The sequence below is a fragment of the Crocuta crocuta genome, unplaced genomic scaffold, assembly GCF_008692635.1.
Source record: "Crocuta crocuta isolate KB4526 unplaced genomic scaffold, BGI_CrCroc_1.0 scaffold693, whole genome shotgun sequence".
Taxonomy (NCBI): domain Eukaryota; kingdom Metazoa; phylum Chordata; class Mammalia; order Carnivora; family Hyaenidae; genus Crocuta; species Crocuta crocuta.
Genome location: NW_027527545.1, coordinates 207,318 through 230,765, shown reverse-complemented (window position 1 = coordinate 230,765; position 23,448 = coordinate 207,318). Strand labels below are relative to the sequence as shown.

The 23,448-nt window shown below is 45.3% G+C and overlaps 1 protein-coding gene across 2 annotated transcripts in view; it reads right to left on the bottom strand.

The window, feature by feature from the left end:
* Nucleotides 1-1,479: 1,479 nt before the first annotated feature.
* Nucleotides 1,480-23,448, bottom strand: part of ADGRE3 (adhesion G protein-coupled receptor E3) — a 46,545-nt gene continuing 24,576 nt past the window's right edge. For both annotated transcript variants that reach the window (XM_077765461.1, XM_077765468.1), the window contains exons 7-16: nt 23,008-23,127; nt 17,501-17,685; nt 13,994-14,161; nt 9,810-10,007; nt 9,317-9,552; nt 8,768-8,834; nt 8,450-8,541; nt 6,455-6,623; nt 5,060-5,155; nt 1,480-1,696 (exon numbers count right to left, since the gene is read on the bottom strand). In XM_077765461.1, the coding sequence (XP_077621587.1) occupies nt 1,688-1,696; nt 5,060-5,155; nt 6,455-6,623; nt 8,450-8,541; nt 8,768-8,834; nt 9,317-9,552; nt 9,810-10,007; nt 13,994-14,161; nt 17,501-17,685; nt 23,008-23,127 (1,340 nt within the window). In that variant the 3' untranslated portion in view covers nt 1,480-1,687. The remainder of the gene's footprint in view (nt 1,697-5,059; nt 5,156-6,454; nt 6,624-8,449; nt 8,542-8,767; nt 8,835-9,316; nt 9,553-9,809; nt 10,008-13,993; nt 14,162-17,500; nt 17,686-23,007; nt 23,128-23,448) is intronic.

Genomic DNA, 23,448 nt, shown 5'->3' with positions numbered 1-23,448 from the left:
AAAGTACCCAAAGAGGCAGGAGGGGATGAGCAAAGCACAGAGGGAGGGGTTAGTCTTAAACAAGAGGACAGATCCCTTTGCTGTTGTGGAATAATGGGGGAAGGTATGGATGTGGATGTATTTGTAAAGGATGTCAGGAAGTTGGGGTAGTTTCCCTCAGCTGGTGTTTATTATCTCTGTGAAGTAGTAGACAAGGTCTTCTGCCTCATGTAAGGAGAAAGGTGGGGAGACTGAGGAAGGAAGTGAAAGATACAACTTTTCATGGGGGGACGTTGACTAGATATGGGAAGAACAAGTTCCGGGTAGCATGGAGAGTCTTGTTTATGTCAGAAAGCATCTATCTGAAATGACTCCAAGATAAGTGATTCTGGGATCTCACTGCCCTGATAGAGAAGTGGTTGAGATGTGGTTTGTTCATAAGGAAGGATTATTTGGACTACAAATAACATTACTTGACCCAATGTGGCTTAGCAATAGGGTCTTATTTGTTTCACAGAGGAGGAAGTCCAAGGTTTGGTTCAGCAACTCAACAATGTCATAAAAGCCCGGATTATTTCCATCTTTCTACATCCTCAGTATTTACATGGCACCTTCTCTCCAAGCATCGTATTATTGTATAGCAGCCCAAACCGGAAAGTCATGGGCAGGCTGTCCTTGAATTCGTCTTGTTTCTATCAAGGAGAAAAAGTATTTTCTAGTAGATGTTTCTTATATCTCATTGCCTAGAAATGGTCCAAATGCACCCATCCTAAATCAATCACTATGGTTAGTTTAGATTGAGGTTTCTTGACCTCAGCACTACTGGCATTTAGAGATTGATAATCCTTTGTTGTGTGTATGTAGGGGCTATCTTGTTTATTATGGGATGTTTACAGCATCTCTGCCCTTTACCACATACATGCCAGTAGCATTCCCCTGCCTTTCCCCAGTCATGACAACAAAAAATGTCTCCAGATTTTGTCAAATGTCCCTATGGGTGGGGGGGAGGGAATCACCTCCAGTTGAGAATAACTGGGCTTAGACCAATATTAACTGGCTTCCTATGTCCAGGCACATGGCTGTCCCAAATCTGCAAATAACCAAGGTTCTGCTGACAAGGAGCATATGATATGGCAATGGCTGCTTAGTAAGCAATCTGTAATGACTGCCATTGTTGGACTGGTCCTGGATCAAGGTTTTCCAAGGTAATTATGGAATCAGAATGAGAGAGTAAGGTGTTGAGATTATGGGAGAAAATCATCTGACACGGTTGACCATGAGATTTAGCCTGGATAAGAAAGGAGGTAAAGCTGATGGTTTGGAAGAAACTGATGGTCTGAAGGACTGGATGAGTTTAAAGAGCAAGGTTAGGAAGAATGAGTGTAAGAACTTGAGGAAAAGCCTTTAAAGGGGCTTCCTTGTTTACAAAATGTCAAGGGAGTATTTGCGATGGTCATGATTTGGGTACCTAGAGACAAGCACTGACTCAGCCCATGATAGTGAAGAGAAATCCGATGCAACACACATTTACTGGGAGCCCATTATGCAGACCAAACACTTAAGGAAGTAAAGGCTAAACATTTCCTCTCCAAGGATGTCATAGGTAATGATTCCGCTCGTCTTCAGCTTTGTTCTTCACAACGTCAGCCAAATCCATGGGTGTGACTTTCTATGTGGAGTTGAAGGTTCTAGTTTGAATATTTTCTCTTCAGTTCATCTGGAAAAGCAACCCCCCAACAGAAGATGTTTAGATTAAAGATAGATGGGAGGATGAAACAGAACAAACCACCACCACCACCACCACCACCACCAATAAAACAGAAAGAGCAGAAGTGGATTAAAGGCAGAGAGTGTTACTGAAGTGGTAGGTTCTTTCCCTACTCAATACCATTTGTCAAATAGGCAGACTTCACGCTCAGACAGAGCCCAAAATGGGGCTCAATCCCATGACACCATGACCCTGGGATCATGACCTGAGCAGAAATCAAGATTCAGACACTCAACTGACTGAGCCACCCAGGCGCCCTGGGAAGCTCATGTTCTAAAGGCACCTTCTCCCTGATTAGGCTCCATGGTCAGGGCTTTATGGGGTTAGGCTGATTAAGGGGCTGATAAGCAAGCTGATGTGGGGGGGTTTTAGGCGAGGGGGAAGAGGCTTCTAAGAATCAAAGCACCACCTCTTTTCTTCCCTCCTGGGGACACAGTTGGATCTGTCATAGTGCTGGTAGGTGTGCTTTTGTTATTACAGTTGGATGGAAATGATATTGAGGTCATCTGGAGGGTCTGAACTGGATCGAACTGGTCAAAAGCGGGGTTATTGTGGCTTTTTCGGAGCCTGTTAGCAAGTCCCTGGTGACAAGAGCTCCATCCAGCAGGCGAGGATGACAGGGGTGATCATCTAGCATTTTGGAATCTTAGGACAGGTGTGGCCTTCTTCAGCTTAAATGGGAGAACTTCTTGGGGCGCCTGGGTGGCTCAGTCGGTTAAGCATCTGAAATTCAGGTCAGGCCATGATCTCATGGTCTGTGAGTTCCAGCCTGTGCTGGATTCTGTGCTGACAGCCCAGAGCCTGGAGCCTGCCTCGGATTCTGTGTCTCCTTCTGCCCCTCTCCCACTTATGCTCTGTCTCTCTCTCAAAAATAAACATTAAACTTAATTTTTTTAAAAATGGGAGAACTTCTTAAAAATCCCAAATGAAGAATTGTTTTTTTTTAGTTTTAAAAAATGTTTATTTATTTATTTTGAGAGAGGGAAGGGGGGGGGAGAGAGAGAGAGAGAGAGAGAGAGAGAGAGAGAGAGAGAGAGAACCTTAAGCAAGCTCCATGCTCAGCACAGTGCTCAAACCCATGACTCTGGGGTCATGACCAGAGCCAAAATCAAGAGTCAGATACTCAACTGACTGAGCCACTCAGGCACCCTGAATTTTTTTTTTTTTTTTTTGCTTTTTAATCATACTCTGTGCCTAGAAAAATAAAATCTTAAGAGATTCTTTCAATTAAAGTGAATGTATTTCCTACAGGGAGCTAATCCATATATTCCCCTTTCAAAGATACACACATCTTATTCAATTTCCACAATGTTACATAACAATAATAAAAAAATTTGTTTCTTTATTGTGGGAAGCCAGTTACTGGAATGCTGGAAACTTTGGGAATTATTCTGGATTATCTAGGAAGTCTTTTAACGGTCGCAGCCAGCAGTCAGCCCTTTTTACAATTTTACTCTTATTGGGAATGATTTAAACCTAATACTCATAGTTTTTTGTTTTTTGTTTTTTTTCCTGATCACTTGACTTGCCCTAAGAGTTTTTTCTTTTTCTTTGTTTTTTAAATCAGGTGGAGGGAACAGCCTATACATTTTTATTACTAGTTTTACACATAGTTTTGAGTTAATAAAGTCCTGGCCATAGGAATACGTAGGAAACATGGTAACAGAAACATAAAGATGTCAAACAAAGCAAATGCACTCTTTCTAGGTAAAATTCTGGGGATGGAACAAAGTTTTATCAGAGGAATTAAATCACAGAATCAGTTTTCCACCATGCTTCATTTTCCCTCCTCAGCTGAGCATGTCCTGTGAATTCGTCAGCCCTAGCTTCACCCACTGGAATCACTGTGCAGCTGGCAGTAGTGGCATTTGTTTAAGACTTTTTTTTTCCTGGTCCTGTTTTCCTTTTGGCCCTTTTGTAAAGATTTAGAATAAATTCCCCTTCCTGCTTTCCAGTTAGGGATAGATGTTTCATTAGTGGCGCAATATTTCCAGTGCTGAGAATATCACAGATTAGTTCAAAGAATGTGCAAAACCATGTGTCTCAATTCTGCTTATTTAAATTTTTTTAATGTTTTATTTTATTTATTTCTAGGAGAGAGAGAGAGACAGCGTGAGCAGGGGAGGGTCAGAGAGAGAGGGAGTCACAGACTGAAACAGGCTCCAGGCTCTGAGCTGGCAGTCAGCACAGAGCCCGACGCGGGGCTCGAACCCACGACCCGCGAGATCATGACCTAAGCGAAAGTCGGACGCTTAACCGACTAAGCCATCCAGGTGCCCCTCAATTCTGCTTATTTAAAAAACAACACATTCGAAAGCTCCTTGGCTAGCAGATGTGGTGGGTGGACACGTGGGAGTATACAAATGAGATTAGGAAACATTTTGGATTATGAGTTTTGGAGCCCTTCTTGCTTATCTAGGGGCATATCTTCTTGGAGAAGTATGTTCTCTCATTTCTCCTAAAAGACACATAAAGGACAACTGTAGAGGGGTCCAAGGTAGTGCCAGAGGCTCATTCCTTGGTGCATTGAGTCTGAGTTAAATCAAGGGAAGAACAGATGAATACCAGCAATCAGGTTCCACGGAGGTCCTCTTTCTAACAGGACCATTTCCTCCCCCTGGAAGGTCCCATTATTCCATGTGCTCCTCTCCTATAATTATGTAGAGCAGCTGGGATGAGGTCCCTCTCTGGAGCCCTTTCCAGGTATCTGTCAACACCACTGGGGTTACATCCACCTGTCTACAGGAGAGCGGGATTTGAGGATGATGACCACTGTGCTATGTCTGTGATTGTATGTCCCCCTCTCCCCTCCACAAAGGATTCTACATTAGATGGTAGTGGTGCTGGTGATATGTTTTACTCTTACTCATTTTTTTTTATTTCTAGGAGAGAGAGAGAGAGAGAGACAGCGTGAGCAGGGGAGGGTCAGAGAGAGAGGGAGTCACAGACTGAAACAGGCTCCAGGCTCTGAGCTAGCTGTCAGCACAGAGCCCGACGCGGGGCTCGAACCCACAAACTGTGAGATCATGACCTGAGCCGAAGTAGGACGCTTAACCGACTAAGCCACCCAGGCGCCCCTACTCTTACTCATTTGTATGACAACAATATATACAGAAGCCAGGTTAAGCATTGTCAGTGATCGCGGAAGAGTCACTGAGGAACATTATAGTAAGAATGAGAAATGCAAACCAGGTCATCAGGAAAAGAGCTCTTTGTCATACCTTCCAGGGAAGGGAGCTCATACTAAGACACGGAGAGGGGGGTTTGGGTATCAAGGGAGGAAACATTAGAATAAATCACAAGTCCTCTTACTTCACTGGGTCTTGAGTTTGTGCCAGACTTGGTGGAAAGCGTGTAGGTTTCAGACTCAGGTTTAGATGTCATGATCTCTCTGAACCATTTTCGGACCTGGAATATCAAGGAAAATACTGGAGTTGTTTTTGTTAACATTGGTGGGTGAATAGAAAAGCCAGTGAGTCAGGAAGAGAATAAAGGCATTATTAAAAAAACTTTTCCTACAACATGTGGCATATATGTACAATGAAATATTGTTCATTGAGCCTTAAAAAGGAACGGTATTCTGACACAAGCTACAACATGGATGAACCTTGATGGCATTCTGCTGAGTGAAATTAGCCGGGAACAAAAGGACAAATATTGTATGGTTCCACATACAGGGGGTCTTTTTAATAGTCTAATTAATTGAGCCAGAAAGTAGAATAGTGGTTACCGCTAAAAGAATGGGTGGAAGGATGGATATGTGGATAGGCAATGTGATAAAACAAATATAGCACAAAGATCATTGAAGTGATTGGTATATATGTGTTCCTTGCATAATTGTTTTAACCTTTTTATGTGTTTTAAAATGTTCATAACAACACGTTGGAAAAAGTAGCTTGTTATTTAATGCCATCATAGAACTATTAAAACCTATTAGTATGGAAACTATACCGTCACATGGAAATGTGTTTAAGAATTCATGTGTTTAAGTGGTGTGGTGGATTGCATTATAGATTTCAATTATTCACTCCTCTGTCATAGTATTATATATACTCCGTCTTAGCCTCATGGTGGGTGGAGGGTTCTGTTCCCTTGACTTTGGGCTTGGACGAATGACTTTCTTTGGCCAAGGGAATATCAGTGGAAGTGATTCAAGCAGGCCCACAAGGCTTGAGATGGTCTTGTCTAGTAGGGCTTGTCTTCTCGTGATTTTGCCATTGTCATGAGAAGAATGTATCCTAGGGAGCTGCTCCCTTTCCGCTAAGCCTCAGAATGAGTCTCAAAGAGAAGACCTGAACATGATCTGCGTCCTGAAACCAAGCCAAGCTGAGTCCAGACAAGATCAGCTGAACCTCAATCAATCTTCAGACTTGAGAATGAGAAAAGTAAACATTTGTGTTTCAGCTATGGAGATTTTTGAGGTCATTTGTTACACAGCAGTAGCTGACTATTACAAACGGGAAAAGAAGAAAAACATATTTGCTTGATGTAGCAATTATATACTTTCTGACAGCTGTTAATAAATTCATGTATCTTATAATCAATAACATCTTAGAGCAGAGAGAATATAGATAGTGTTTACACATGGCTTGCAGCTTATATGAAAATTTAGAGAACATAGATTTAAATGATTCAAATGTTCATTACACAACATACTTCCAAATATGTCCTAACATTACGACAATAAAAAAAGGGGTTGGTGTTCACCTGCTGGCTGAGAAGGCAGTAGACCAGGAAGATGAAGATGCCCTGTAGGCTGTTGATGATGGTGAAGAGGTACGCCATGACGTGGGTGGCTGACCCCACCTGCAGGAGGCCCAGACACCACGTGCAGCCCAGGATGAAGAGCTGAGCCGTCGCTTTGAATGTCAGCATCCTGAGGGGAGTCATATACAATGCTGTGACAAAGCTAATAATGGACAAAGCTAATAATAATGGTTGTGTAGTTGTTACTGGTGAGGACTCTTGAGCTAGACTGGCTGGGTTCAAATCTAAGGCAGAACTAGCCAGCCTTGTGACCCGGGGCAGGTGACTTTATCTTTCTGTAACTCAGTTCCCTCATCTTTGTAATAGCCCTATTTCACAGGGTTGCTGGCAAGCTTAAACGGGACTCTCACCTATGTAAACTATTTAGGACAGTACATAGAACAAAACTAGTTCCTCCATAGGGCATTCTAAAATGGGGTGCTTTTCTTTTTCAGATTCTGGGTCTCCCTCTCCCTCTGCATCACCCCTACCTTGCTTGTGTTCTGTCTCTGTCTCTCAAAAATAGATAAACATAAAAAAAAAACCCTGGGTGCTCTTTATCTCTCTCTATACCATTGATAGATGAAGTGTCATATAATTTATTATTCAGCCAGGGAGGATTTTGAGATAAAAGTGGTGCTAGTGAACACTTACAGTGGGTCAGCAGGCATAAACTGGGACTGTCTCAGGCAAACTAGGGTGTGATAGTCACCTTACTTATGCATGCATATATTCCTAATTTAAAAATACAGTAATATATAACTGAGGAAAGCTAGCTGGAGAACAATTTTTATAGTTGCTGTGTGCCTATCTGTTCTACAGAAAGTGCACGGAAAAAGGTTCTGGGGAAAATATTTTCCGTATCATACAGTTTGTTACCTCTGGCTTCCCTGGGAGGTGGAAGTAGCGGAGAAAGGGGGGAGTTAGCCACTTCGAGTTTTACTTTATATATTTTAAACACTTTTGAAAAGAATTTTAACAAATGTGCTCTTTTTGTGATTACAGTGAAAACAACAACAAATTACATGTTCACGTAAAATGGGGAAAAAAATGAGAAAGTACCCTCAGCCCAAAATGTTTTGAAATAGTATTATAATTTTTTTATAGCTTATTTATTTTTTTAAAAAAATATTTTTATTTATTTCTAGGAGAGAGAGAGAGACAGCGTGAGCAGGGGAGAGTCAGAGAGAGAGGGAGACACAGAATCTGAAACAGGCTCCAGGCTCTGAGCTGTCAGCACAGAGCCCAACGTGGGGCTCGAACCCACGAACCGTGAGATCATGACCTGAGCCAAAGTAGGTCGCTTAGCCAACTGAGCCACCCAGGTGCCCCTGAAATAGTATTATAGAAAATACATATTTTAGTCTAAATCCTTCCCAAACCTCTTGTATCTTGTGTTATGTGGCAGAGATTGCTGCTTCCACCCCTCCCTCCATCTTTTCTTCATTTTTGTGTTGGAGCCCTTTCCTTTATGAGTTGTTATCAAGGACACATGGCTAACCAGTTAGAGACTACATTTCCCAGCCTGCCTTGAAGGTAGTTGTCACCATGTGATCAAAGTCTAGCCATTGAGATTCTGGGCAAGTGCAACTTCTTCCCATGGATGGGATACTGGCAAAGACAACATCCTAGGGACTGTGGAACAACAGAAATAGAAAGGACTTGAGTGTTTGGATGACTCTGTGGGCCAGAAGTTCCCCACTAGCCCTGGACTGCTCACCTGCGGACTCTGACATGAAAATTTCACTCCTTTCTTGGGGTCTTTTTGTTACCAAAGCATAGCTTGTACTACAGCTGATACAGCTTCTCACGAATTGTGACACTGGGAGATGCAGTGGCCTTGCTAGGTCCTGAAGCTCAGTTGTGGGGTGTATGTGTGTGTGGATATGTAGAGGGGACCCGTGGGAGGTGAGTTGAAGAAAGAGGGGTCAGAGAATACCACTTACCCCACCTTACCTTATATTGTGGATGGTTGACACTTCACTATTGAGAGAGGAGAGTTTCCTTTTCAAAATCCAAAGGGTCAGGAGAAAAAATACTAAATTTACCTGCGGGAATGACACAGACCATGCAGAATGCAAGTTAAATCATGCACTGTATCCACTATAAGCGGCACACAATTCCTACCCTCCCTGCATGTGGGATTGAATTGGGGGCCAGTGGAAATAGCAGTTCATACAACGGGGACGTGTATGTCCCTTGTCTTATCTTGCACCCAGCACGACTGGCACTTCTCCTTCGGTCAGGAACATTGGAGCCAACAGTCAAACTCACACAGATAATCACGCAGACAGGGCCAAGGAAACTCCAGATGAATCCCTGCTTCAGGTCGAGCCAGCAGCTGGGAACAATGGGAAAAGGGGCACAAAGAGAGATCAGAGAAAGCGCATGAAACAAACACCTTTCCCTAACACTTTTCCAACATCACCTGAGAAGGGCAGCTGATGACACGAAGGCTTTGATTGCTCACTACCGCATGTTAACCTGACATCAAACATTTTACAATGTCCTGTTGAGGTTTTAGACCAGCAGTGTGAGGGTGGGGCTTCAGGGACAACCATTATCCCTATTTCACTAATGACTGAGACCTGAGGACTCGAGGTCCCAATTACGGGAAGGATGAAGCTGGGGCCTAACCACAAAATGCCCTCCTTCCAGAACCTTCCACACTCTTATTGTCATCTTTCTCAGTCTCACCAGGAAGAAGGTTAGAGCTGTTCTAGCCAAGGGGAAAGGAGAGTGTGTTCGACATGCATATCCGAATCAGCATTGTTAACACTGCCCTCAAAACTGTCCACAGAACAGGCTGAGAGGTGAGCTCACCGAGTAGGTGTTCCATAAAGGTAAGGTCTGGTTGCAGCAGAAATGGCCACAATTAGAGCCGGGACTCCATAGCCCACAGGGAACATGAGCCTCTTCATGAACCTGTTCACGCTGGAGTAGTTGACCACCGTCAGGTTGCGTGCAGTGAGGAAGAGGTGGAGACCCTCCAACAGCATCCAGGTGAAGGAGGCCAGGTAGAGATAGTGTAAGGCACCCGCGATGATGGCGCACAGCACCTGGGGGAGGAGAAAGGAGTCACCAGGAGGGACTGCTGGGGAGGAGGGTGGCCCCAGGACCTCTCCCATACCTTGCCATCAGGGAGAACTCTTATATATAAGGTGGAGCTGTTGAGAGAAGATTGTCTAAATAGACTATTACCTCTCCAACCTCCTGGGGCCCAAGGATATTGTATTAAGGTATCAGTGCAATAATGGCTCCATGAACTGAGCACCCCATGGTTGGGGGCGGGGGTCTTCTGTGTCAGTGTCAGTACCTTGATCTTGGTCTGGTTGATGGCCGTGAGGAAGAGCAGGTGGGCCAGGAAGAGGCAGACTGAGAGCTGCAGGTGCAGCGAGGTGCTGATGTTCTGGATGGCTTTGCACAGCAGGAAGGTGAGGGCTGCCAGGAGGAGACACAGCAGAGAAAGGACCAGCCCCACGTAGGTGATCACGACCAGCACGGGATCCTCCTCCTGGGACCCATCGAGGAGGACATCACAGTCAGTCTTCAGGATTAATTCCCCCCCACCTTTAGAATGTGGCATCCCAAACATAGGCATGAAGCCAGATGATGGAGAGTTTAAGAAGTGTCTGCCAGACTAAGTCTTTTTCTTCCCAGCTTTACTGAGGTGCCTAACATACAAAATATTGCACATATTGAATGCAAACATTTTGATGAGTTTGGGCATAGGCACAGATCTATGATGCCGTCACCGCAGTCAAGGTAATAAACATATCCATCACCCCCAAGATCTTGTGTCCCCTTGCTTTCTTCTTTCTGTGGTAAGAAACAACACGAGATCTACTCTCCTGATAAGTTTTCAAGCGAAGAAGACTGTATTAACCATAGGCTCTCTGTTATACAGCAGATCCACATTGAAATGGATGCTAGGCTACATCGTGCACCAAGGGATGAAGGAAGCCCTGGGTAGCAGAGGTGCTTCCCACTCTCTGGTGCCTGCCCTTCGGCTGCTTTCTGTGAAATCCAGTGACCCTGCCTGAGACTATTTCTTCTGCTACATGAGCATGCTTGGAACATGCCAGAGGGGTCACAAGTACCGTGATGTTAATGCCTCTTAAAGCTGCCCTCAAACAATAGAAATTATAGCATTGGTCGATAAATATCCCAGCTCCCACACCTTTATGTGGGAAGGCTCTGAGAAGCACGTTCTATATCTCTCGGAAGTACCCAATGGGATTGAGTCCCACTTGTCCAGGTTGGTAATTCTCTCTCTCTCTCTCTCTTTCTCTCTCCTTTAGAGGGAAGGAAGGAGCACAGGGAGAGGGAGAGAGAGAATTCTAAGTAGGCTGTCTGTCTAGTGGGATTCGGTCTCACGACCCTGAGATCATGACCTGAGCAAAAATCGAACCGATGTTTAATTGACCGAGCCACCTGGGGGACCCCAGCAACTTTCTCTTTAGTGGCTTCCTTCTCTTCTGTCTCACCTCCCTACTGTCCTACTCATGTGTCTTGGGGTCGCCTCCCAGAGAAACTAGTTGCCCTCAAATTTTTGTCTCCGGCTCTGCTTACAGGAGATTCCAAACTAAGACATCTGTATAATTCAGCTCTTGGGGATGCGTCTCCTTAAAGACAGAAGCCAGGAGTCTGGTGAGTCATGCAGACTCGGCAAGACTCACAGTGGGAAATGATAGTTGCCGTCTCTTATAATCATAGGGGGATCTTCACTTATTTCAACATCACTTTATAGAACTTTTTAATCCTTTGTTTTTTTAACCTTAAAAAATTGTGAAATATAACACACATAGAAAAGAGCACACACATAAATGTATCATATGACTCATAATTATTAAATGATTGGTGAGATCTTCAACTGGCCTGTACACATTATTCCAGAAGCTCTTTACAATTGCAAACCACCTTCTCCCCCGGAGGTAACCATGATCCTTTTATGATAAACAATTCCTGCTTATTTTTATAGTTTTACCACCTAAGGATGCAACTCCTGAGAATATGGTTTAGTTGTGTCTGCTTTTAGATTTTTTAATTTATTTGCTTATTTTCTTTTCTTTAAATTCTTTTAAATCTTTATCTTTGAGAGGGGGAGACAGAGCATGAGCAGGGGAGGGGCAGAGAGAGAGGAAGCCACAGAATCTGAACCAGGCTCCAGGCTCTGAGCTAGCTGTCGGCACAGAGCCCAACGCGGGGCTTGAACTCAAAAGCTGTGAGATCATGACCTGAGCTGAAGTCAAACACTTAACCAACTAAGCCACCCAGACGCCTCTATTTTTTTATTTTAAAAAATTTTTTGTTACATTTATTCATTATTGAGAGACAGAGAGACAGAGCATGAATGGGTGAGGGGCAGAGAGAGGAGACAGAATTTGAAGCAGGCTCCAGGCTCTGAGCAAGGTGTCAGCACAGAGCCTGACTCAGGGCTTGAACCCACAAACCATGACATGACATGAGCTGAAGTCAGGTGCTCAACTGACTGAGCCACCCAGGTGTCTCTGTTTTTAGATTTTTGAAGTTTATTTATATTGAGAGAGAGTGCAAGCAGGAGAGGAGGAGGTGGAGGGGACAGAGAGAGAGAGAGACTCCCAAGCACTGCCAGTGCAGAGCCTGATGTGGGGCTTGAACTCACAAACCACAATATCATGATGGGAGCTAAAATCAAGAGTTGGATGATGAACGGACTAAGCCACCCAGGTGCCCTAGTTATTTCTGGTTTAAAAACTTTAAAAAAATGTTTATTTATTTTTGAGAAGGGCGTGCAGAGAGAGTAGGAGACACAGAATCCAAAGCAAGCTTCAGGCTCTGAGCTGTCAGCACAGAGCCCGACGTGGGGCTCGATCTCATCGTGAGATCATGACCTGAGCCGAATTCAGATGCTTACCTGACTGAGCCACCCAGGAGCCCCAAGTTGTGTCTGTTTTTAAACTCTGAATAGATGAGGCCACATTCTGCTCCACCCCTTCACTCAGAAAACTATTACAGGGGCTTCACCATCTGGAGTATGTTGCTTCCTCATCCCTGTGGAGGATCCCACATGGGATTTCCTATGTCTCATCCCAGAAAAGCATTGCTTTTAATGGCCCCCAGTGGGGAAAGCCTCAGGATGCATTAACTACTAGAATGGATAACTCAGTTCTAGAACAGCCATGCAGGAGGATATTATATAGAACTGAAAGTAAGTGAACTCTGTCCAACTCATAGATGTCATGATGGATGAAAGACATCTTTTATGTTTTCAAACCTATTTTACCTTGCCTTCTGCCGTCTGTAAGTAGGAGAGGTCAGAGATTCCCACCAGGCATTATTCTGGGGGTACTACCTCCATCTCTGAGAGGAGGGCTGGGATCAGGACTTCCTGGGGACTGTCACCCAGCCTACGTTATTGGTGACTCCTCTGCCCCCGCCTTGGGAACATGTGTCCAGTCTGACTTTCTTTCACCACCTCTACTCCTGCCGCCCAAATCCTGGCCACCGTCCTCTCTCTGCGAGCCCACCATTGCTGTGTCACCGTCCATTGCCAAGCTGGGAGCCAGAGGAATGTTATAGTGATATAATACGCAGCATCTCTGAGGCAGACCCTCCATTGCCTTCCCACTGCGGCTCAAATGAAATCTAAATTCTGCCCATGGCCTTGGGGGGTCTGACACATTTTCTCTGCTCCCATCATCATCTCCCACTTGTCCGTCGTTCACTCTGCTTCAGCCGCACTTCTTTCTGGAAGACACTACGTTTGCTGTCTCTTCAGGAACTTTACACATACACACAGCTCTTCTGGGATGCTTTTTTCCGAGGACTTTTCCTACTAGCCTTTTTTTTTTTTAAATTGAGGTAAGATCCAAACAATATAAAATTAACCATTTAAAGCATACAATTCAGTGGCGTTCGGCACATTCTCAGTGCTATGCACCCACTGCCTGTGTCTAGGACCAAGACATTCTCACCAGCCCCTAATGAAATCCCTATGCCCACAAAGCACTTACCCCCACTTCTTGGTGTGGGATCATGACAACAGGCAGCCCTTTGTGTCTGACCTCTTTCATTCAGTGCGATGTTTTTGAGGCTCGCCCACATAACAGCACCACAGACTCAATATTCAGATTTCAGCTCAAACACTGAATTCTTGGAGACGCCACCCTGACCTTTCTGTGCTGCAATCGCTTACTTCAATCACTTGAGTTTATTTTTCCCATTAATTTTTTAAAAAAATATTTATTTTTGAGAGAGAGAGACAGAGCATGAGCAGGGGAGGGGCAGAGAGAGAGGGAGACACAGAATGTGAAGCAGGCTCCAGGCTCTGAGCTGTCAGCACACAGCCTGACGCGGGGATTGAACCAACCATAAGATCACGACTTGAGTTGAAGTCGGACGCTTAACCGACAGAGCCACCCAGGCGCCCCTATTTTTCCCATTTTTTAAGCGTATTTATCATCCCCCCTGAGGGGCCCCCACAGGTCTAGCTGGAGGAATTAGGGGCACACGTTGTACCTGGTTGGTTAGGGCCATGAGGACAGCAAAACTGGACAGGTGGGTGGAGCGGCATATGGTGTGACTTTGGTTTGCTTGGACCAGGAAGCAGCCGTCGCTGGACCACTGGCCGCCCTCCTTCGTGCTTTTCCAGTAGACGCAGACCGCCGTTTCGCTACTGAGCTTCGTCTGAAAGTAAAAGGGGCTCATGATGTTCTTCCTTGGGGGGCACAACCCCCAATGTAGCGTCAGTCTACACCGGGGGCCAAGAGAATAGACACATGGCTCAGAAGTGACTCAGGGATTTTTATAAAAAAAGTTTATTGTCAAGTTGGTTTCCATATAACACCCAGTGCTCATCCCCACAAGTGCCCTCCTCCATGCCCATCATTCCCCTTCCCCTCCCCCTCTCCCCTGTCAGCCCTCAGTTTGTTCTCAGCATTCAAGAGTCTCTCATGGTTTGCCTCTCTCCCTCTCCCCCACATTTCCCACCTTCTTCTCCCCCACGGTCTTCCGTCAAGTTCCTCCTAATCCTCCTATACGTGCAAACATATGGTATCTGTCCTTCTCTGCCTGACTTATTTCGCTCAGCATAACACCCTCAAGGTCCATCCATGTTGCTACACATGGCCAGATTTCATTCCTTCTCATTGCCATGTAGTATTCCATTGTGTAGATGAACCACATCTTCTTGATCCATTCGTCCGTTGATGGACACTTAGGCTCTTTCCATGTTTTAGCAATTGTTGAGAGTGCTGCTATGAGCATTGGGGTACTTGTGCCCCTGTGCATCAGCACTCCTGTATCCCTTGGGTAAATTCCTAGCAGTGCTATTGCTGGGTCCTAGGGGAGTTCTAGTGTTAATTTTTTGAGGAACCTCCACACTGTTTTCCAATGACTCGGGGATTTTTATTTTAACTGAAGAGGATGGCTGCCAGGACACCTGCTCCCGTAGTCCCAGCTCTATTGCGAGTCCACATAACATGAAACACGATCCAGGCTCTCTGGGAGCCAGAATTTTACAGGATGTCGTTGGTTTCAGGGCTTTACCTGCCACCAGGGGAGCACCTGGGTTCAGTCCGTTGGGCGTCTGACTTCGGCTCAGGTCATGATCTCACGGTTCGTGGGTTCAAGCCCCGCGTCGGGCTCTGTGCTGACAGCTCGGAGCCTGGAGCCTGCTTCAGATTCTGTGTCTCCCTCTCTCTCTCTGCCCCTCCCTTGCTTGCACTCTATGTCTCTGTCTCTCTCTCAAAAATAAGTCAATATTAAAAAAAAATCTGCCACCAGGGAAGTCAGACAAAAAAAAAAAAAAGAAGTAAATAAAATAGGGGTGCCTGGATGGCTCAGTTGGTTAAATGTTTGACTCTGGATCTCGGGTCATGATCTCGCAGTTGGTGAGTTTGAGCCCCACGTTGGGCTCCATGCTGACAATGCAGAGCCTGCTTGGGATTCTCTCTGTCCCTCTCTCTCTGCCCCTACCCAACTCCCTTTCTCCCTTTCTCCTTCTCTCAGAATAAATATATAAACTTTAAAATAAAATAAATAAAATAAAATATCTGTGGCTCATGAGTTTTCTCTTAAACACTCACTAAGGCAAATTTTCCTGATTTCTTCACACCAATTCTGTCCCTGGCGCCTTACAAAGCAATAATTACTCATGCAATGAGAGGGGAAGTTTAGGAAAGAAGTGTCTCCCGGAGACAGAGAATGGAATCAGCCTTCAACCTCTTCTTTTTGTCCTAAGGGTTTCCAGAGCCTCACTTCATGGGGCCAAGGCAATGAGCCACATGCTCTCCTGTTTGGGGGGGGGGTATATCTCCTTTCCACTAGACCATCTCCAGATTTCTTGCTCCACTCCTGCTGCCCCATGCCATATATAAAAACTTCCACACTTAGATTTTGTGCCTCAGATAGAGAAAACCTGCACATCCCCACTTTCTGCCCCTCAGTTCTGATTTTCTTTAAAAGTAAAAAATAATTTTATTTATTTTTCCAGCTTTCTTGAGACATAATTGACATAGAAATTATGTAAGTGTAAGGTATTCAACATAATTATTTGATCTATGCATACATTACAAAGTAAAGTTAATATTCACTGTCTCACGTAGTTGCAATTTTTACTTTGTAGTGAGGACTTAAAATCTACTCTCTTAGCAGCTTTCAAATATGCAGCATAGTTTGGTTAACTGGAGCCACGATGATGTATATTATGTCCTCTGAAGTTATTCTTCTGGTAACTGGAAGTTTGTACCTTTGATTTCCTGCATGTATTTCTCCCATTCCCCACCCCTGGTAACCAAAAGTACAGTCTCTGTGTGTCTATGAGCTCAGCGTTTTTTTAAGATTCTGTGAATCAGTGAGATCATAGAATATTTGTCTTTCTCTGACTTATTTTACTTAGTATAATGCCCTCAAGATACATCCATGTTGTTGCAAATGGCGAGATTTCTTTCAACTCTTACTTTCTTTTTGTTAATTTTTTTTTTAAATTTCTGAGAGACAGACAGCATGAGCAGGGGAAGGTCAGAGAAAGAGGGAGGCACAGAATCTGAAACAGGCTCCAGGCTCTGAGCTGTCAGCACAGAGCCCGATGTGGAGCTCAAACCCATGAACTGTGAGATCATGACCTGAGCCGAAGTCAGCCACTTAACCGACTGAGCCACCCAGGCGCCCCTCCCCACTTCCTTTTTAAGTAGACTTAACACCCAGTGTGGAGCCTAATATAGGGCTTAAACCCACAACCCCGAGATCAAGACCTGAGCTGAGCTCAAGAGTCAGATACTTAACTGACTAAGCCACACAGGTGCCCCTGGATCCTGCTTCCTTTAAAAGTTTGGGCAGAGGGGCGCCTGGGTGGCTTAGTCAGTTAAGTGTCTGACTTCGGCTCAGGTCATGTTCTCATGGTCCATGGGTTCGAGTCTCGCGTCAGGCTCTGTGCTGCCAGCTCAGAGCCTGAAGTGTGTTTCAGATTCTGTGTCTCCCCCTCTCTCTGCCCTTCTCCCATTCATACTCTGTCTCTCTCTCTCTCAAAAATAAATAAATATTTAAAAAAATAAACAAAACTTTGGGCAGAGAGAGGCTCCTGGGTGGCTCAGTCGGTTAAGTGTCTGACTTCAGCTCAGGTCATGATCTCGCAATTTGTGGGTTCAAGCCCTGCATCAGGCTCATCTCATGGCTCAGGTCATCTCTACCCTGAATGTGGGGTTCAAACTCACAACCCTGAGATCAAGAGGCACATGCTCCACGGACTGAATCAGCCAGGAGCCCCTTAAAAATTATTCATGAGTTACTCTGCATGGTGTTTTTCTTATGATGGCTCAAAATCTGGAAATACTGAGTGTAAATCTAGAAACACTACATCTTCAAAGTCTCAATTTGAACCCACCACATTTCAAGGGCTCCATAGCTACTTGAGGCCCCTGGTCACAGTATCAAACAGCACGTTCCAGAAGCACAGACTGGGGAGGAAATGCACATTGTTGGGTCCATGTCCAACCTAAGAACGCTCAAAGCGCAGCTCTGACCCACCTTCACGTGCTGAAAATTCAGAATCACAGACTTGGAGAGAGATGTATTCCTTTTGGGTCCGATGGCGGCACTCACTACCTGAGAGTTCAGGTAAACTCGGTCTTTGTCCTTTGCCTCTTCAAAAAATGTTGCATTTATGATGTTTCCAAGAGAAGAGTATGAAATAAAGGCAACTGCAGTGGGACCTGAAAAACAGAAAAATGAGAGTCTTAAAAAAATGCCTCAGTCCCTTCCCCACACCTACCATGCGTGCACACGTGTATATGTGTGCACGCACAGTCACGTACACAAGGGGCAGATGAAATAGAGATTCTCACTGTCTCTCCCTTTTTCCCTTCTGAGACAGACTTTGTGGTTTTGGCCCTGGACCCTTTTTTTGTACCAAATATGGGGAAACTTGGGGGAAGAACTGGATGGACCAAGAGAGGTTAAGCTGATTTGGATAAGAAAGGACACTTCCGGCCTTCGGAGAAAATGATATAAAAGTTGGGGTGAGAGCAAAGAGGAGGCTGATGGGATTTTGAGGGAGGAGGAGTGGAGAGAGGTGGGTCAGTCCTCAAAGAGGAAACTCAGCAAGTTAGGTAGGTCTTATGTGATGCTATCCACTTCCTCCGCTGCCTCCTGGAGACTTCCGGAAAGACTGACTTATTTTTCAAGACTTTTAGAATTGGCGTTGCATTCCCTTTGGATGAAGAATAATGTTGAGACTGGACTTAAGGAAATTCGTTAACAGTTGGGTTACACGTATGTCTATTTCTTTCTATGGATGAATGTAATCATCTCCTTCCATATATTATGTATGTAAACCAGATCTAGAAATAGTGTAGACAGAACTCATAATAGGGGCGCCTGGGGGGGCTCAGTCAGCTGAGCGACCAGCTGTGGCTCAGGTCATGATCTTACAGTTGATGGGTTTGAGCCCTGTGTCGGGCTCTGTGCTGACAGCTCAGAGCCTGGAGCCTGCTTGGGCTTCTGTGTCTCCCTCTCTCTCTGCCCCTTCCCTGCTCACACCGTCTCTCTGTCTCTCTGTCTCTCTCAGAAATAAAAAACATTAAAAAAAAGATTTTTATTTGAAGTTAGTGGAAAGGCACTGAAGGATGTTAAGCAAAGGAATGGCATAATTTAACATACTTTATTAATAGGCTAAAAATATCTATGCACACGATATAGTCATATATCAAAAATGACATATTCAGGACATATTCGTATCATGTATTTATAACTTTATTATATAGTAGAAGGACTTGCACATGACATATGTCAATAGGACACTGGTATGGGCCATACTGTGTCCCCCCTCATAGTTAGTTTATTAAGTTGATGTCCTTCAGAATGTGATTGTTTGAAGACAGGGCCCGAGGAGGGAGCGCCTGACTTCAGTGCTGTGATGGAAACAGGCAGTCCTGGGAGGCATCACGGAGGGAGTGAGAGCTGAGCCGCACTGAAGAATAAAGAAGAAATCTGGACACGGAAAGAGAGACCGGGGATGCACACTCACAGAGAAAAGATCAGGTGAAGACACAGGGAGAATGTGGCCATCTGCTGAGGAGGAAGGCTCCAGGAGAAACCCACCTGCCTGTGTCTGGGCCTCCAGGGTTGTGAGAAAATAACTTTCTCTTGTTTATATAAAAGGAGAAAACATATTTATCTTTTAGGTTAATAGGTTCCTGGATTAAAAGCCCAGCTTTGCCTTTCTTACCAGCTCTGCAGTTAAAAAAAAAAAAATCTTGTTAGAATAAATTCCTCATAGGCTTCTCGACTCAGGCTTCTCTGGTCTGGCCTGAGGGATCGGAAACAATTCACTTCTATTTCTCTGAGTTCATGAGTGTTTCCATTTGTCAGAATGAAACAGTGGTAGGTGGGCTGGAAAAGACAGGCAGGTGATGTGTTCACCTGCTCTGATGCTTAGAAATAGCTTATTTTTAGGCAGGGGTATTCTGGTTACGGGCAAAATCACGAGCAGAAAAGAGGAGGGTGGCTTTACTTTTCCAAGGTCAGCCTCTGTGGCCTGGGTTTGCTCTCTGAGATGTTTTACAGGGGGGTGGGGTCATGTGATTGTCTCGAATTGCCTGGGACTGTCCCGGGTCACCACCGATGGGTGTCTCCCGGTGATTGGATAACATCTCCTTTGAATCTTAAAGTTGTTGCTCTTTGAAGGTCATTTATAAGGTCGCCTAGATGAGCATTTCTCAGTTGGGGGGGAGGGGTCGCAATTCCGTCCCCTCTGGGGACACTGGGCAACGTCTGGAGGCATTTTTGGTTGTTGCCTGGGTGTTTGCTACTGACGCCTAGTGGGCGCAGGATGGCCCGCATGACAGACAAGGATCCTGCGCTAGACAGAGCCTGAGGGACAGAGACACAGCCCTCTATGAGCTTGTCACACATCTGTCAATGGGCTCATTTCTGTCATTGCGAACGTTGAGGCATCGCCCTAACTGTGGATTTAATTCAGGGAACATTTGTCACTGTCCTCCAGGTAATGTGCCCCTAATGGTGACGGTAGAGAGAAGTCCTTCATGGTTCCGGTCCTTGTGGGGATACCAGCACAAGGACGTCAGTCAAGACAGAACACAACGTGTCAGATGCCAGGATAAGGTAGGTTCGAGATGCTGGGGGAACGTAGAGGAGGGAGGGTGGGACTTTGGTGCCGTGCTGGAAGCGGGCAGTCCTGGGAGGCCTCACGGAGGAGGTGAGGGCTGAGCTGCGTTGAAGAGGAACAGTTCACCCAGCGGAGTGGTGGTTGGGATTCCTGGCAGAGGAACAGCCCATGCAAATGTTCAGAGGTGAGACTACGGGGCGTCGTTGGGGGAGGGTAAAGAGTCCCGGGCATGTGTTTGTTTGGCCTGCACTGTGAGTCTCGCACACCCTCCACAAATCCTGAGTTTCAGGAGAACCTGGTGACAACGCCGGTGTGGATTACGTGGCTGGAGGTTGGCTTCCATCCCCCGCCTGCCCCGTTCTCAAACGGGGCAGATTCAAGTCCTTATCTTCTTGGGGGAGGAGGGGAGTAATAGGAACGAATTGCCTCACTTCCTCAGTTCGGCATGTGGTTCGCTGTCCATGTTTTGTTCTCTTTGCTTTGGGACTTTTGCTGATAGCACAGGCCAGCTGCGCCCACATTTACAGGATTGGATTTTTTAAAAAATGTTTTATTTATTTCTAGGAGACAGAGAGAGAGACAGCGTGAGCAGGGGAGGGTCAGAGAGAGAGGGAGTCACAGACTGAAACAGGCTCCAGGCTCTGAGCTGGCAGTCAGCACAGAGCCCGACGCGGGGCTCGAACCCACGAACCGCGAGATCATGACCTAAGCGAAAGTCGGACGCTTAACCGACTAAGCCACCCAGGCGCCCCAGGGTTGGATTTTATGACTCTGTTTATCATGTTACACTAGTTATAAAGATATAGCAGCTATTGTCAGGCCAAATTTGAAAATTGAAGGTAGTCGGGGCGCCTGGGTGGCTCAGCTGGTTAAGCATCTGACTCGCGCTCAGGTCATGATCTCATGGGTTGTGAGTTTGGGCTCCGCATCAGGTTCTGTGCTGATAGCTCGGAGCCCAGAACCTGCTTTGGATTCTGGGTCTCCCCCTCTCTCTGCCCCTCCCCTGCTCGTGCTCTGCCTGTCTCAAAAAATAAACATTAAAAAAATGGAAGGTATTCATGCAACCGACCTGATTTTTGGTCTCTCTTGAAAAACCACAAAGTCTGGCAACACTGGGACACTTAATAGTTTAACAATCTATTCCTTCGTACACAGGGTGTAGTAGATGCTGTAGGTGCCTTGACTATTCCCTTGGCACTCTTGGGTTTCTTTTTTTTTTTTTTATGGTTTATTTATTTTGAGAGAGAGAGAGAGAGAGAGTGAGCATGAGCAGGGGAGGGGGCAGAGAGAGAGGGAAGGAGAGAATCCCAAGCAGGCTCCACACTTAGCATAGAGCCTGATCCAGGGCTCAATCCCATGACCCTGGGATCATGACCTGAGCTGAATCAAGAGTCAGATGCTTAACTGACTGAGCCACCCAGGCGCCCCAGGTTTCTTCTATGCTGCTGGGTTCTATTGTAATCAACTGTAACTCTCTGCCTGGGGGCATTCCCTGTAGGGAATGCATTTGATTTGTACACAGGGCAGAATGGAAGGGCCTGGGAGTCAATCCTCCTAGAAGGACCCTCAGCCTGAGATGGATCAGAACAGCTCTTTCTCCTTGAATGGGAGAGCTCAGTAGGGTGGGTCACAGTTACCACCTGTAGTAATCTGCTCACTAGTGTAATAATACCAGTATTGGCTGCTCTCTCTTGTCTGTCTCATTTCTTCTCTCCCCTACTGGGATGGTTATTTATTTATTTATTTTCTTAAATAGTTTATTGTCAAGCTGGTTTCCATATAACACCCAGTGTTCATTCCGACCGGTGCCCTCCCCCACGCCCATCACCCCCCTTCCCTTCTCCCCCACCCCCATCCACCCTCGGTTTGTTCTCAGCATTCAAGAGTCTCTTATGGTTTGCCTCCTTCCCTGACCCCAACTATTTTTCCCCTCCTTCTCCCCGACGGTCCTCCATTAAGTTCCTCCTAATCCACCTATATGTGCAAACATATGGTATCTGTCCTTCTCTGCCTGACTTATTTCGTTCAGCATAACACCCTCTAGTTCCATCCATGCTGCTACACATGGCCAGATTTCATTCTTTCTCATTGCCATGTAATATTCCATCGTATAGATAAACCACATCTTCTTGATCCTTTTGTCCGTTGATGGACACTTAGGCTCTTTCCCTGTTTTGGCTATTGTTGAGAGTGCTGCTATGAACATTGGGGTACGTGTGCCCCTATGCATCAGCACTCCTGTATGGGATGGCTAATCTTGTGTCCATGTGGGTAGGCCATGCTACCTAGATATTGGGTCCAAATGTGAGTCTGGGTGTTGCTATAAGGGTATTTTTTAGAGGATGATAACATTTAAGTCAGTAGACTTTGAGTAAAGTAGATTACCCCCAATCATCCAATCAACTAAAGGCCTTACGAAAAAGAATGACTTCTCCCCAACAAAAATGTATTCTGTCTCTAGACTGTTTTTGGTCTACAGCGACCACATTAACTCTTCCCTGGGTCTCCAGCCTGCTGTCTAGATTTTAGACTTGCTACCCTCCATAATCATATGAGCTAATTTCTTAAAAATCTCTGTTTCTCTCTCTCCCCACATGTGCATCCTACCGATTCTCTTTCTCTGGAGAATCATGACTAATTCACCTCCTGATGCTTCCTACCCTGTCTGAGACCTGGACAGAAAAGCTTCCAAATTGTAGAGAGGTGTCTTCCGTGCTGAGGAATAGAAAGCCTCCACTTTGGGAAGTTGTTTGTTTGTTTGTTTGTTTTTAAAGGAAAAGGCTCAAATGACACAGTCTTAGGGTAACAAACCAATTAGGAAAGAGCTTATTGGCAAATCTCCAAAGGACTCACACAATAATGCTGATCTGTGTGTCCTAGAGGTTTTGACCGCAGCCATTCCACGTACCTGGCATGTTTTCCTGCACGACGTCATTGCAATGGATGTCCATTGAGTTCATGTAGGTGTTCAGGCTGAAGACCTTTCCTCCTTCAGAGCAATTGTTTGTAACAACTAGGGTTTCAATAGCTGGTGAGAAAAATAACAGGCAGGTTTATCATTATTATAAGCTTTAAAAATGTGAACAGCAACATGAATAGGTCACATTTACTGAATGTCTAGAATGTTCCAGGCACTGTACATTGTCATATAACCCCATGAGGGACATTATCCAAAGGAGGAAACTGAAGTTAAGAAGTTAACTCCTTAACTCCTGAAATACAAGGTTGTGTTTTTTTTTTTAATGTTTATTTCTGAGAGAGAGAGAGGGAGAGAGGGGGAGACAGAACATGAGCAGGGGAGGGGCAGAGAAAGAGAGGGAGACACAGAATTTGAAGCAGGCTCATGGGG